The sequence below is a fragment of the Synchiropus splendidus genome, chromosome 10 (assembly GCF_027744825.2).
Source record: "Synchiropus splendidus isolate RoL2022-P1 chromosome 10, RoL_Sspl_1.0, whole genome shotgun sequence".
Lineage (NCBI taxonomy): Eukaryota > Metazoa > Chordata > Actinopteri > Syngnathiformes > Callionymidae > Synchiropus > Synchiropus splendidus.
In genome coordinates this window covers 4,067,158-4,082,892 of record NC_071343.1, presented here as the reverse complement: position 1 = coordinate 4,082,892, position 15,735 = coordinate 4,067,158, and the positions used below count along the sequence as shown (strand labels likewise).

General features: G+C 42.5%; 1 protein-coding gene across 1 annotated transcript; it reads right to left on the bottom strand.

Moving 5' to 3' along the window:
- Nucleotides 1-1,974: 1,974 nt before the first annotated feature.
- Nucleotides 1,975-15,428, bottom strand: trim13 (tripartite motif containing 13). Its single transcript, XM_053878133.1, has 2 exons — nt 15,285-15,428; nt 1,975-14,898 (listed from the first exon to the last, which is right to left on the bottom strand). Exon 2 carries the CDS (start codon nt 14,889-14,891, stop codon nt 13,692-13,694), a length of 1,200 nt encoding a protein of 399 aa, XP_053734108.1. The 5' UTR covers nt 14,892-14,898; nt 15,285-15,428; the 3' UTR covers nt 1,975-13,691.
- Nucleotides 15,429-15,735: the final 307 nt, after the last annotated feature.

Here is a 15,735-nt window from a genome sequence, read left to right as displayed (position 1 = left end):
ACAGCTGATGTTGGTCCTACACTCATTGTCCATTGGTAATACAAGTAAAGTTCGGTTTTTTATGTAAATAGTGGGCTTCTGTTTGAGTATAAAATGCAATTCCTGCAGAATGTACTTCGCATGCGCAGTCCTGAAAGGGTTAATCTCTCTCTCGGTCGATCGCTGTTGGGCTGTGACGTCACCACAGAGTGCATCCTTGTCGTCCAATCAGCGTCGCAGGCTCCTCTGCCCTCTCAGCAAATAGGAGGAATGGGCGGGGCTATCGAATTTGAATGAGGAGTGAATCTTTCGGCGCCATTTTCGAGTGAGCTGCGGAGCGAGGATGCTGCTGACACGGAGAGAAAAACAAGCGCTCGAAACTCCGCTTCCTCGCCGGAAACTCGCCTGGTTCCGCTTGAAACACAGGTAAAACGTTTGATGGAATATTTTAACATTTTTTGCCGTGCAGGGGCAATTCAAGTTTCGTCTTAAAAATGTTCCGTGGATGCGAGTAGAGCGGAGCGGACGAGACAGGTAGCAGCTAGCCTGCTAGCGTAGCCTGCTAACAGCCGGAGAGGGATTCCGGACTTCGCTGCGCCGTAACGGAGAAAAAAGCGCACCGAGATTTGGCTGTTTTTTGGAGAGAAAATGGTCGCAATGGTCGCGGAAAACGGGTGAAGTGTGGAATTACTTAAAATTGTGGCATAATTAGAAGGGTATCTCGGTATTTTTTGGCAATAACGGATTGTTTTTTTCGCCTCGTTTTAAGCGGGATCAGACGCTGCCAGTGTCGGAGAGGGAGGGAGGAAGAGAGACAGTCGATAGTGTCAACAAATGCACACTGACTTGGGAGGGAAAATAAGGCGACCTGGATACGAGCGGTGACTGAAATGTGCTTTCTCAACGCAGATCACTTTCATTCAGCGTCATTCACAGTTGCTTTCTGGTGTTGTTTTGACGGCAACGCCCGCTAATTTTGACATGATAGCGCCGCTGGAGCTGACAGGTAGTGATGATGGGTTTATTTTACCCAGTTGTTAGTCGGTGGTAATGTGGTCGTTACAGCTTGACTTTTGTCCAATATCGGCCCTAGATAATTGGCCTCACTGAATCATTTTCTCGTGAGCGTTTTGCAGCCTTTTATTAAAAAAATAAATAAATAAAATCCTCTTCAACCATGAGTTTTACTACAATTGTAAGTTTATTTTGAGACACGTTTGGTTGAATTGTTGAAACGTCATCATTTTTTGTTACGTTCAAAACACGTTCGATCGCGTCTTAATTTGTTCTAGTCAAGCTTTTGCATGACATATGTCATGGCCCTTTTCTCGGAATTAAAGAAGGAAATTAGGCTCATTTTAATTGTGCGTCTGTAAACCCGCCCCCTCCACGTCCCTCAGAGGAGAGATCGGTTTAATGTGTTACATAATACAAAGCCTTCCTGTCTTGCAGCGCCTTAAATTCGTTTACATACACCACTCGATTACTGTAAATTATTATTTATTTTAATATGAATTCATTATTGTACAAAACAAAAGAAAACATTGCTTGCTAATGCTGTGTGTACGTGCTCATGTATATGTTCCTAAAAACAAATTTCTCACCGACTGAACAGTTGTATGTATGTTAAAAAAAGTAAACTGCGGCGAACGGTATTTGTCTACTCCGACAGGGCTAGTGAACTCTAGTTTCATGAAATGCAATCCAAATGACAACAGTTCCTCATTTTCAGTATTACAATTGCAGCAGTATGAATATAACCCTTCCCACCATGCAAGGTTCACAACCACAAAGTGACTCACAAAGCGCCCATATTAGAACACAACGTGATGTTTAATTTGCTTTTATTTTGCCGTTTATGGGCCTCCCTTTGTGTGATTTTTTAATCTGAAAAATCTTGTTAATCATTTCATTTTCAAAAGTTTATTAAACAGATGTTTCAAAAACTGAATCCTGTGATTGTAGACCATTCACAGCACATCTTTTTAGCCTATTCATTATGTTGCAGTACAACTTTATTAGTGCAAAAAGCTCCACTTTTTTATTATTAAATTGTACATTGTTATTTTTTCAATTCAAAGATTTTAAACTAAATCTAGGCCGGGTGAACAAGTGACTGTGTTATTTGAGCTACCACGCGACTTCTGAAAACATTAATGTAAAAACAATGGCTTCACCAACAAGCACCTGAAAAACAAACCAGAGAGTGGAAGACAATCTTTTATTAGATCATGCATTTACAAATTATTCTGTAGGAAATTCAATAAATAAACACACCTTGTGTGTGTCTGGATCAGAAAGAAATGTTGACCACTGTTGCGGTTCAGGTTTGGGGTAAACTTCACTCACAGTGACGTGAAAGTGTTCAAGAAGGATTTTCCCAGGGAAAAAAAATTAATGCTAATTACCGTGTAATTTTGACAGCGGCTGTTTGGAGCTATTCCCGACCGAACACCGTAATGTTTCGCACAATCTCCTTTCACTCACTGGGATTTAAGCACAGCTTCATTAAAAGGATCTTTTTTAGAAATGCTATCATCAGTTATGACGGAAAATGAAGGTGAAAGTTATAATTCTACGCGATTACAAAATCTAAGCAGAAATAATGTCGCAGGTGGAAAAGAGGAGCTATTTTTGTAGGTGTCCAAAGGTCCTAATAAAGATACCACCAAAAGTGACACCATAAATGAAGTGGAGTTGGGCACCAGATGAAATATGTACAACGACTGAGACCTGAGATAATGATGCTGCACACCTCCAAGTTGAGAAGTGGCTATGACTGCGTAGGCCATTCAATCCAAATTTTTGTTTTTGTTTTATTTTTGAAATGCCAAAATCTACCAGCTAATTTTACTTACACCCACAACATCAACTCTTTCTAAAGGTCAATTAAAAGTAGGAAAGCACGTTGTTTTGGGAAATAACTGTGTACAGTGTGTCTATTACCTGAAGTGTTTTGTGACACGACTTGGCTGTGAATCATGTTCTACACTTGTGGAGTAATTAAAACACAACGTCATGTGGGTCAGAAGGATTTTCGTTTTCGGTTTGGGACAAAGTGTATGCTTGTTCAATGACTGTAGTAGTTGGCTGGTATGTTTTGCTACATAGTTGTACTACAGATTAACACTTGACTAATTTTCTGTTTTACTTGACTGTTCACAAAGCGAAGTTGTCCTGCTCCTGACTGTTAACATGACATTGTGTGACTCATCACTCTGTCTCATAGACCCCTCTGGCAAAATGGGCTCCCACCCCCGTTTCCTGGTGAAACGGTGCCTCTGTGCCTTGCTCCTCGTATATGTGCTCACATGTGTTGCAGAGTGAAAGAGGGAGTTCTCTCTCCCTTTCACTTTGCTTTTTTTTTGCACTGCTCAGCACAACTAAAATGTTGGAACTAGCTGTGATGGGAACAGGTTTACACAAGGTTTCCAGAAGTTTGTCTGATTTCAGTTTGAGGTCTCTTTCATCTTCTGCTGGTACAGAAGGATTCTCTCAGACATGAAAGACAAACTGCTGCGGAGGTGTAGTGGGGTATTCTTTACGGTGCTTGTTGACATGAAGAAATAAACCAAGTAAATATGATTACACTCGTTCTGGTGATTGCTATTTCAGTCAAAGGAGGGAAAATAACTGCAGCACATTGAGATTTATTACTTCAACTGTGCTGTAGTCAACACTTTAGTGGGGAAAAAGTTCTCAAAGTACTGCATAACTGAGATTTTATATTTATTTATTTATTTATTTATTATGTTCTAATAATAAAACCTAATAAATCCGATCTGAATCCAGTTCACTTTTAATAACGCTAGCTTCAGTTAGTGTGTGACGGAGCTAATTCCAGTTCCTTGTTTTGCGTTTATGCATTTTCAGCTGTGTTTCTGAGTGATAATTGCTGTATATTTTAATGCTTTATATAACTACACCACATGCATTTGTGTGAGAGGCGCTTCCTTAAAAAACAATAACTGATTTATAGAGATGCTGGAAACACACACATTTAAAAAAAAACCTCTCTCCAACAGTTCATAACTGTATTGCTTACATCGTGATTATGTTTCTGAAGGCTTTAATTTGACACTTGTGTTCAGAAAGAATTGTTTAAGACAAAAGTTAAAATTGAAATTTTAACTAGAGCACAAAGACATTTTCAATAAATTGATCTTTGATCTACAGATGACTGTAGTACAGTTGTTGCGCACGAATGTGAAACTAATGACTAACAATATTAAACACTGCATCCACAGTATGAGTAATACATTAATATTTATAACTGAGCTGTCGTAGGTTGTCATTTAATCCTAATTTCTCCTCGCATGTAATTCACCTCTGGTACAGTTTCACATTCATAAACGTGAGCAGGGAGTTCCGGCCAGCTCTTGGTGAGAGGTCACCGCTTCAGCTCCATAATTATATTTTTTGATGATTAAAGCGGTTTAGTGCATTTTTGTATCTCTGCTCCAGTGCGCTTTATTAATTTATTTAAACTTGTCTTTCCCTATATTGTAATGATCTTTGAATTCAGTCGGCACTTTTTTCCGGATCATCCTGTGGAGGCTTATTTACAGTAACTAGAGATATTTTCTTACACTTGTGGTGGCTCGCTGGACTGAGCTTAAGTTGCGTGGCCAAAATGTGAGGTCAGCACTTGGAGTTGAGGGATGTCTTCAGCTTATGTCTAAACTTGTTACAGTGCTGCGTTTTGTTATGGCCAGTGTGGAGGAACACTAGTGAGCGGTCGCCTGGTGTGACCACTGACCTGTGAAACCCTCTCATGGTTTAATGTTTATTTTGTGTATTACTGAGTGTGTTTTCCCTCCTTAAAATTAGCCTGACCTTTCAGCGAAAAAAAATAAACAATAATATTAATAATATACACACACTTATTGATCCTGAAGATAAGCTTGTAATTTTGTTTATTAAAAAATCTTCTAGAAATTGTCATAATTACATTTATGTTCACTAAATAGGCTGGTTGTGTAACACTGTCATCCCTTCCTTACAACACATATTTGTGCGATCGTATTTTCATCCACTGCTGCAGGCCATTCCACTGTTTCTGTGACTTTCCCCCCTTATTGTTTTGTCTAGAATTAAAAAAAATAGTAATGAGCATATATTGTGACTTAGTGTTGCTCGAGCCAAACAGTGACATGTCGCCAGACGTTTATCTTGTTGCTTGGCGAGTGGGTAAATAATTATCAGGTTTAACGCCTTCAATTTTTCATCTGAAATGCAGCTTCATCTTTGAGGCAGTGACTCCTGCATGTGTAATTGTTTAAGAACTTTAGAACTTTGGTGATTGTTTTAGACAGGTCCTTAATACTTTTAAGCAACATGATACATCGCAGTCTATACAAATATATCTCCTTAATGCTTTGTCTTTTCAAAGGATGAGGTCTGTCTTCAGTCAGTCAAATTCTATTGAGGGATTTGTATTACATTACACATGTATACATTTCTAATGTAGTTCTGCTGCTTGATTTTATCTTTATATATAAATTAAAATGTATGATATGAATGTCCAGAATATAGGAATCACAATAACACCAATAATAAAACACCCCCAGCCATTTCATCGTAAAAGCTTGTGTAATATGTGCATTAGTCCCTGGGTGTGTCACGCTGCTTCCTCTTTTACATATCTGCACTACACATTTTGACCCCAATTCTTGCCATAGCAGCTCTTTTAGGTCCTTTTAATATCACCCTGACATCTGAAAGATTTGTGCCGATGTTTCACGTGTTGTTCGTTCTGTGTGCTGGTGGTCGAATGTAAATGACGTCCACTAGTTTGGGCGTCTAAAGTTGCATCACAGTGAGCTGCTTTGTCTGCATCCTGTTTATCGCTGCTGTGTTTTCCGAGGCCGTAGGAGGAAGTATGAGATAACCCAAATTATGACTAAACTTGAATTTTCTGTCGAACATTAACTTCGGCGTCCGGGGGTGTTGTGGTTGATATAGTGATGCAGTTGTTCACAACCAGATTATTAATGTGTCACACGTCTATCTCACACTATTCAAAATTTGGTGATAATTATTAAGAGTAGTTATTTCCTGTTTATTTTACTATAGGCGTTTCCAAAATATATTATCTAACAATTCTGTTATTATCCTGCTAAAATGTTTTTAACACAAAGTTTTGAATTAGGATTTTAGATTAGTTATTTTTTCTGATGTGTGAAATATATATGGTGAATTAATTTTGCAGAACGCATTTGGCAGTGTGGAGTTACACTCATTGTCATCATGAAACACAACTTGTCTCATGCACATTATTTTGTTAGTAAAACAAATACAGCTGTTGATTTGATGTTAATACTCCAGCTTGAATTATTGAAGCTACGCATTAGTCATTTTGGATGACTTAAATTGTCTGTGCAATTGCTCACTTGTGGAACTTCTCTGCACACATCAAGCTATTGTGTCTGTCATCGTGTTCTTAGTGCTATATATATATTTTACTCTGGGATTTTGGTTCATGACTGATGTCCCCGACACGTTCACACTCCAGGGTCTTGCTCAAGAGAGCTAAGCAGAAACTCATTATTTGTGACTGCTTTACACCATCAGCTTCCTCATCTCTGAGAACAACTCAAATTGCGCTGTGACCTGTCAGCTAACATAAAATATTTGGAATTATTTGCACAATAATTTCATTCCTTTCTTTTCAGCTTATCCCGTTTGAGACCCAGATGCTCGTAATTGTTTATCTTTATGACCAGTGAAGCTAATTTTAGTTCAGCACTCCCTGAAGATCACTTACAATGAGGAACATTCAGACCTGAGGTTACGAGATGTAAAAGAAAATTAAGTTACTGAAGAGCTTCCTCTGAAGTTTCCTTTGACGTCACACACGTTTGTGTTATTGTGACCTATTATGTGTCTCCCAACAGACATTTAAATAGTCTTTCGAATCAGCAGTTTATTTTCAATTTTACTTGGATATTAAACTTTATTCTTCTTTAGGTTTCAGTGCATGACTCCGTTATAAGCTGGATTGTTTGTTGTTGTTTTTTTCCTTGGTATATTGCTTCTCACAGAAGTGCATTTGTGTTGTCCATCTAATTTGGGTTTGTGTGTTGACAATCGGCAGGCTGACACGGACCCGTTGAGGCCAGACCACTTGATCTGGTGGAGGCGATGACTTGTCGTGCTCATGTCGTCGTGCCCGCTGGAGTCTGGAAGGTTACTTGACCTTAGACCTGCAGGTCAGGTGACTCTTTGAGGTCGTTGAATGGGTGGCAAATGTCGTTGGAGAGGGTTAAAAAGGCTGCGCATCAAAGCTGACATGTCCGGACATGCTTCCTTTAACAAGAGCAACAGACATGGGGGAAGGTTATTCACTGATTCAGCACTTGTCGTACATGTGGCAGAGACGATCATCTGATGATGGTAATTATTACATCACTTACCTGTTCCTTTGTTCCTCCTTTTGTCCAGTTGAAAATTTTAATCAAATTTATTTCAGTCTGTGCAACATTTTTTTTCTGTAAATGGTTTCGTGGTGTTCACTGCTATTTTAGATTTGTGAGCCGCATCTTGTGTGCTAAATATTTGCACTTGCGCTCTTATGACTGCAATTTGGTCGACTGTTAATCCGAAAACGTACAGAAGAAACTCTGGCAAGCTGACATTATTCAAAGATCCGTGAAACAGTTGAAATAGTGTTATAATGTAGGGTTTCACGGTTGATCTCTTGCTGCAGCACTTGTGTTGTCACGTTGAAACAGTCTTCTGCAAACACAGTCTGCAATGACTGCTATTGTAGAAGACCCTGAAATGCTGAATCCACTCGCCTTTCAAGGATTAAAATGACATGGGTATGTTGACACATAATAAAGCAATTCTGTAGGATGAAATTGTTGTTCAATATAAATGAGTGCTATTTAGTTGCTCCCTTGTTCTGATTTGATTCGTGTTATATGTTAATTACGGTGCAAGGTTGCGTGCTACTTTATGGCCATTGACTCTTTGTTTTCTGAGAACTGTCGATGTCTATTTTTGTAACTGAAGGATTGTTGTGGACCATTTTCTATCCATCTTTTGATGCACATTCCAGCACACTCGAGTGTTGTCGGTGAGACCCACCTTCCCCGCTGTTTTGCTTACTAAGATTTGACCCCGTAAGAGTGTCCCTGAACTCGTGTGTAACACCAGCAGCGGCAGGATAAGGGAGTCCTCCTCTTACAGGCACATTTGACTCGTGCAGGACTAGATAAGAGGAGGAGGGTGTGACGTGCTGTTTTGAAATAAACTACGATGAAGGATGTAGGAGGGGGAGGGAATACAGTGTGAAGGGTTTCTGCTCCTTTTACTTATTTACTGGTGCATTCACTCATCCTCTTTGAAACCAAGTGTTGTGGTGAGTACCTCTATACATAGGGCTGTTCTGGTCAGATTGTCTGTGAAGTTTTATGTTAGATACGCGGTGGGCAAACGATGCAAGTATTTTTTTGTGTCTATTGTCATGAGGAATGCTTCAATATAATTGCACCGCATCGGGGGGATAACATGGGTTTGTACATAAGCAACTTAGGCTCCCTCAATGCAACTGCTTTGCTGCATCCCAGGTCAGATAATATAGAAAACTAGCCAAGAAGTGATAACTTGCGGTGTTCACACTTTGACACACATTGAATCTAAGAGAGTGGCTCTAACTGACTTGCTGGATTAGAAAATTGGATGTGAGAGATGGCAGAATTACTGTGTCCTTTTTGCTGCTGTGTGCTGTATATTTGTCCGTGGCTATATGTCATGATCTGGTGTTGTTGCTTTTGTTCTCCAAAATTACTATTGTTTTTTTTTTTTTATTCGTATTAAATGTGATGACTGGACCAGGCGATCGCGTATCGAGGTAGCCTGAACTGATTCAAGTGACGCCACCCAGACATTTGAGGTGTCTTAGGTTTTACAGCAAGTGTCAATTATCCTGTCGAGTAACAGTGATCATGTCTATTGCCATGTGTTTCGTCTGCTCGAGCAATTTCACTTCCAGAAGAAACCCCATTTTACAACATACAGTCTCCTTAATTTCTCTGTCATGTGAGGAACTGAGAAGTAACACAAAGAAGTTAGTGTCGCATTGGTTAATTAGGGAAAGATACTGGAGGCAATTGGGAGCTATATAATTCAGAGAAGTGTTTCAGTTCAGGTCAGATGAAACGCTTGCCGAGTCAATGAAATTTGTGTTTTAGGGGAATTGAGGGGTCTATTCCTCCAACAGTGTAACCAAGAAGCAGGTTTTCAACTGTTGCTCGCAGGCCTTGATATGGTTCGCTTGTGTGTTCCCAGATCGTCTTTGAAATAAAGATAAGCACCAAATGCCGTCTCCTACCAAACACCCATGTCCATGCTGATTTAGGCGCCAATTTAATGCTTTTCTTTCAGTAACTTATCAGGTGTCGAATGCCCAGAGCTCTGTGAATAAGTCCTCCTGTATTTGCCATGCTTGAAGTAAGAAATGATTTGATCATAATTTAAATATTCTTTGCTGCTCCTGCAGAGAGTTTTTACCCCTGAACAACACTGTCAAAGGTGACAGCAGTTTAGTCGCTTAGCTACTTCAGTTCTATGCATCTACTTTTTAAACTTAACGCTGCAGGGTTCCGTTTTGATGAACTAGATTGACCTGCAGAGTCTGACTCATCAAACGGCACTTGCATAATCTTCAGGCTGACGAGTCTCAGCTGGCGCGTCTCATTGTGCCGTTGTCAGAACAATGATCTGCTGCGAGGAGTTTCTCTTTCGGAGAGTCGGCATCTTGAGCTCATGAACCACCTGTCTCTTACAGTGGAACACAGTTAACCAATTGTCACCTGTGTGTTTCAGATGGGTGACTTGGCCAACAAGCGCGTGGAGCGACGAGAGCTCTGGTGGCGCTGTAGCAGCACGGAATGGTTTGTGGGTACACTGAGATGCAGGCCGTACTGTGCTGCCGCCGCGACGCCCGATCCCACCGCCCTGTCGACAAAACCCTTGCCACGCGTCTCAACTCCGTCTCTGGTCACTTCACTGTAGCAGCACGTAAATATTGGAGTAAGGACTAGCTGAAGCCTCCAGTATTGATCGTGCTGCTGTAGCAGAGTGACCACAATCATGACGACGGGTGTGCGTTCGCTTCCTTTTCTGTCACGGTTGCCGCAATATTTCCTCAATTGTGGAAGTAAAGTTTAGCGTATAGATTTGAATTTTTCTTTTCACGTTTTTTTAAGTGTCTAACTCGGTTTGCAAACTCCTCATTATTAAGCTCCCCAACCCCTTGTTTGCCACATACAGGACACTGAAAACCTTTCAGACTAAAGGGCGCCACACACATAACGATAATCGGGGTGTTTTTGTCCCGATTTTGCTCCGTCCCGACCATGGATGATAACCCCCCAATTATCGTAGCTCTCACAAGATTATCAGAGAAGAGAATCTTCATGTTTGGAGTGTCTTTGTCCCAATAATCGGCTCTCAAAGTCGACGGCGACAGTCATACACGTTGACCATGTTTGTTTTCTGACTTGGATACATGAAATGCAGCCGATCAAGAAGCGAACCGACAGAACAAGGAAGCGAAAGAGGATGTTTTGAGATTTACTGGATTGATGTCACTAAAAAGATAGTTTTTAAGTCACTAGAAGTAAGTTTAGAGGAAAAAAAAGCATAAGGCCACCATGCATGCACTTGCATGTTGTGAGCTGCCTTTTCTCTTGTTCTCATGGTTCCACCTTGTTCCATCGCCTGTGATCTTGCATTATTTCTGGCTAGTAGGACGTGGTTTTCGTTCGTCGATGAGGCAGAATTTTACTGTGTGTGATGCGCAGCGATGGGACTCTTGGTGCACACCACACACACACACACACACACACACACACACACACACACACACACACACACACACTAATAGCATAGCACACAACAGCAGACCTTTTATGTTCACGCCTCTGACAGATTAAAAAACTTCCAAGCTTTTGTAAATCCTTATGTGTGTGGCCCCCTTAAAGCCACCGCCTCGTCCCATGTTGTGATGCTGTGGCTCTCCAGTACAGCAACATCTGACTGCTTCAATTTCAGCTCAAGAATTCATTTCAGGTGTGTTGCGGAGAGCAGGAAGTTTAACAGTCAAATAAATTCAGGTCCAATTCTTCGCTTCACCGTAATGCACCTGTGTGTGGAACTGAATGCCATGAGAAACATCTGAGAAGCTAACAGTACCTATGACTCATGTCTTTACTTTACAATTCACTTCCCCCAAATTATTTAGCAATAAACAAAAGGAAATACTTCAGCTATTAGCAGGACAATGTCAACTGTAGTTGGTGATGGCTTTCTTTGTGCACTCAGACGTCTTAATCGTATATATCCCTGCACACGACTGGGTTTAAAGGTCCAGTCCTTTCTCCTAAACTGAGCAGCGGGTTGGCTCTTCACTACATTGTAAATGTGTCTTGTCTTTTGAGTCACTAGGGAAAACTCATAGGTGAATTTGGAAGACATTGCATCTGAGATTTGACCAGATGTTCTGCTAGTTTTCAGATACATTCATGAATATTCATTCAAACGTCCGTCCAATGCCAAAGTGGCAGCATCAGAACCGGACCGTGAGTCAATGAGTTAAGGTGGTCTGGTTTGATGAATTACTTTGTTTCCCCAGTTTAATCTGCCTGATGATTTGGGAGGGGACCTGGATCGGCCTTTGGTAGGTACTTGCCACTGCGGAACTGCACCACCTTCAGTTTTTGGTGTTGTAACGGGGAGAGACTCAATATACCAGTAAATATGGGAGTATTTTCGCTGACCACTGTATTGTCCAAACGGGTTTCTATGTTGACGTGTTATGAAATGACAGCAGTTTTGTTTATCACGCTCTCTCTGCAAATAAACTCTGACATCCTCCTGTATCGCGTGTTTTTTCTCTCGTTAATGTATGGGCGTTTTGTTCGCATTGAGGTGACGCAACAGTCAGATTTTACATTGAGGGTCAATGCGTTCCAGGACAAGCAGCGGCTGGGTTCGCCTCCGCATTGGCCTATTTAAAAACTAGTTGCTGTTTTGGCACTTAAAGGCTTCTGTGTACATAGATTTGATAATCTAAGCGCAGTTTTTGTTCATCGTCTCTCGGATAAATCGCTTCATCCGCAAGTTCGTTACGGTAACACTTTAGTGATTCGCTTTCTATGATATAACGGCGCTTCTCTGCATCGCACAGTCGATTTAACGACAGTTTTTTCCGTTTTCAACGTAAAACCTCTGCGGAGATTCTTCTGGAACATTCATTCCTTATTCGCATTTTAGGCCTCAGAAAGTTCCGGCCTCTGGTTTGACGCAACTCCCGCAATTCTCCTGCACGCTGAAACGCATTTTCAGCCTCAAAATGCTTCCTAAATTACAAATAACCGTTTTTACATATGATATAAAAAATCCTATACTTTAAATTATTTTTGAAAAATACCTTTTTATCCTTGGTTCAGAATTGGGTCATTTGATTTCGCTTCAAATTTAAAAGCTGCTTGGCCTCGCGGGCCTAAAGAAATATTTTTAAATGCTAAATTGAGAAAATATAGGTCACTTTAATTTCTAAAAAAAAAAAAAAAGAACAATGCCTCAGTTGTCTATTGTTGTTTTAAAAATTGCTTCGGTGTTACATTCAGTGCGCATTCGAACAAGTGTAGTTTACATCCCAGAAAATATGAATTGGAAAAAAAAAGTTTTATATTTATGTTTATTTTATATTCCGACTGATCATAACACTCTTACCATTTTTAACCAATAAAATAAATCCCCGCAAGACTGTTCACTTTCCGCTAAGACGATACACTTTTCCTTAAAGATAATATTCTCAAGCAGTTAAACATCTTTTATTTTTCAAGATTGACACAAAGCATAATTTTGATTAATTGTGGAATCTGCGTCGGGACCTGATTATTTTTGGCAATGACCGTATCTGCTTCCACCGACCTTTCCCGCTACGAAGCCATTTACAAAACTGTGTGAAGCCATTTACAGTAAAACTGTAAACTACCATTTCACTCTTTAAATGTATGTGCTGCGACCAATAAAATTTTAATGACGCGTCTTATTTTTATTCCCAAGATAGATTTTGCCTGGCAACAGACGGCTAAAAATAATCTGAAATTCCCATGCGTCTTTATGTCGCGGCTACCTTTGACCACTAATCTCTGTTTTTATATGACATATTCATGCACATTAATACACTTGACGTGTATCTCACAAAATGCTTTCGGCGTCTGTAAATTCAATATCTACAAAATGGTGCTGAGACACACGTTTGACGCAAAAACGATCCATGTGTACATTATACTGTGTACGTTTGAAGCGGTCGTTTAAAATAGTTTACCCTAAAATCTCACACGTTTGTGGTGTGGATTCTCGTCGTCTGTGATCAGGACTTGTTACATAACCGCCTGGAAACTGGGTTGCCGCATCACGCTGCTGTGAGGAGCTGGAATCTTTTTTCGCATGTTTGTCCCTTAAAGGTAAGCGTGTGAATAACGGCGCACACGTTAGTCTCAAACAAAAAAAGTGGATTTTATTTGAGATCGTCAGGTATAAAAGAAAATACTTTGTAATAAAAATCAGCAAAATGTCAAAGTTGGTTTGGAGAAAACAACTAAAAACGCGTGTAGTTTTAAGAGGTTTTACTCGTCAGCGCTCGCGGTTGAGGAGAAACTGCTTCAGTTTCCGAATAGTGCTTGTTCCTGGAGTTAAGAGTGGAATTTGTTGAATTCAAATCTACACCTGCCAATGAAGTCGACAGCCATGTCCAGTGAATCCCCCAGATATTTCAGGAAAGCCCCGGGCAGTGGGGAGCAGAGGTCGGTCAGGTGCCGCAGGTTCACTCCCAGCCGGGCGCACACGTCGGCCGCCGCTCGCCGCAGCGCGTCCGCGCGTGGAAGTTGTGAGTAGAGGTCGCCTATTGCACTAGTGTTGAGATGCGCCTGGAACATAAAGAATATGGCCAAACTGAAGAGAACCGTGGCGCAGAAGACGCGGACTCTGCCCCCTGCGGAGCGCTTCCTCTCGGGAGGGATTGCCATCTTGTCCACTTCGTCCAGCCTCAGCGAGTCCCACTTCCTGAGGTCGAAATTGCGCAGCAGAGGGGTGAGCTCGGTGGGGTCGCGGGGCTTGAGCGGGGTCGCTTTCAGTTTGTGCCTGAGCTCCTGCATCCTCTGCAGGAAACACAGCGGGTCGTCGCCGGACTCCGCGACGCTGGCGGCGCGCATCTGCTCCTGCAGCGCGGCGCTCAGCCCGCTGATCTCCGGGTCGTACGTCTGCATCACCACCAGCTTCATGGTCTCAAAGTCCCCCAGGATCTCGCTCTTTTTGCCCTCCAGGGACCCGATGAGTTTGTCGAAGTACTCCGCCACCCTCTCCGCCTCCGAGTTGACCGACTGCAGCGCGCGCTTCTTGCCGGCTTGCAGCGTCTCCAGGCGGGACTGGATGTCTTCACCCTGCCAGCACTCGAACCCGCGGATCATGTCCTGCAGCGCCACCTTCTCTCGGTCCACCGCCTCCTCCATCGAGCAAAACGCGTGTCCCTTGTGATCCGGCGTGGTGGCGCAAAAGCCGCAGATGAGCTTGACATCCGTGAGGCAGAAGATGTTGAGCGGCTGCTCCGGGTGCGCCTCGCACAGACGCACTTTGGGCAAGACTCGGATTTTACCGTACTTCTCCACGATCCCGCGCAGGGAGTAGTTGACCTGCAGGCTGCAGGCGCCGTTTTGCGGGGTTTCCTTGCGGCAGGTGGGACATTTGAGCGGGGCTCTGTAAGACGGCGCGCGGGTCCCCTCGAGGAGCCCCTCCAAACACTTCCGACAGAAGCTGTGCGAGCAAAGCAAGACCCTGGGGTCCTCGAAGAGCCCGCAGCAGATCGGACAAGTCAGCTCTTCCTCCAGCTGCTCCATGATCGATCTGAAAACACACGACCTTTGTTATCTGAAGCAGCTGAGATCACACAGACACGCGCGCCGACACATCACGCAGCATCAAAGCAAAGGATACAGAGGTTCCAGATGGGCGCCTATTTCCATCACGACAGCGAAGTAAACAGGTCCATCCGAGCAGCTAAACTTGCAATAGGCGCCTGTTTTCTTGACAATAAAGTCGATATAGTCCGACACGAAGCAGGAAGTGGGGCAGAGCGGGGTCCCTAAATGACCGCCGTCGACTCGAATGGCTCGTGCGAGTTCGCTGTCATCGTCGGAACAGCTGACAGCTCGACACGAAAGGATCGACTCGGAAGCGTTTTTTGCCAGCGCATAGAAACACGCGACGACTTGAGCAGAAGAGTCACTCACCAGCCGCAGGAGCGTCGCGATCATGGCGCTTGTTGCTGTGCAGACTTCGCCCTTTCCGGGTGTCAAAGTGACTGTTTCAGTGCCGGATTAAAAATAGATTTTAAACAAGTCGGTGTATTTTGGGATGGATTATTCCCATGACGGATCCCACCGTCCGGGTGGCGAAAATTTAACCCTTTAGTTGGCTGTTGAGTCCGTACTTATCACTTTAATCTGACGTTTACGTTTCTGCTCAGCGCGGTAACTTGTAGACGGTCCCTTGCCAGCAGATGGGGGAGGGGCTGTTGCTATGCAAAACATTACAGCGTGGAAAAACTGTCAACCAGATTTGAGTTCCACTTTGCAGATTCTCTAACTGCCCTACTTTGCCTCACGTATCTGTCACTGGGCATATGTTAATGCTGGGTTCGGAATGGCGCACCTGCCCAGCAACAACAGCTGATTTATTCCA

Bases quoted from the DNA above. Each gene is read 5' to 3' on its own strand.
- trim13 (XM_053878133.1), bottom strand. From the start codon at position 14,891: ATGGAGCAGCTGGAGGAAGAGCTGACTTGTCCGATCTGCTGCGGGCTC.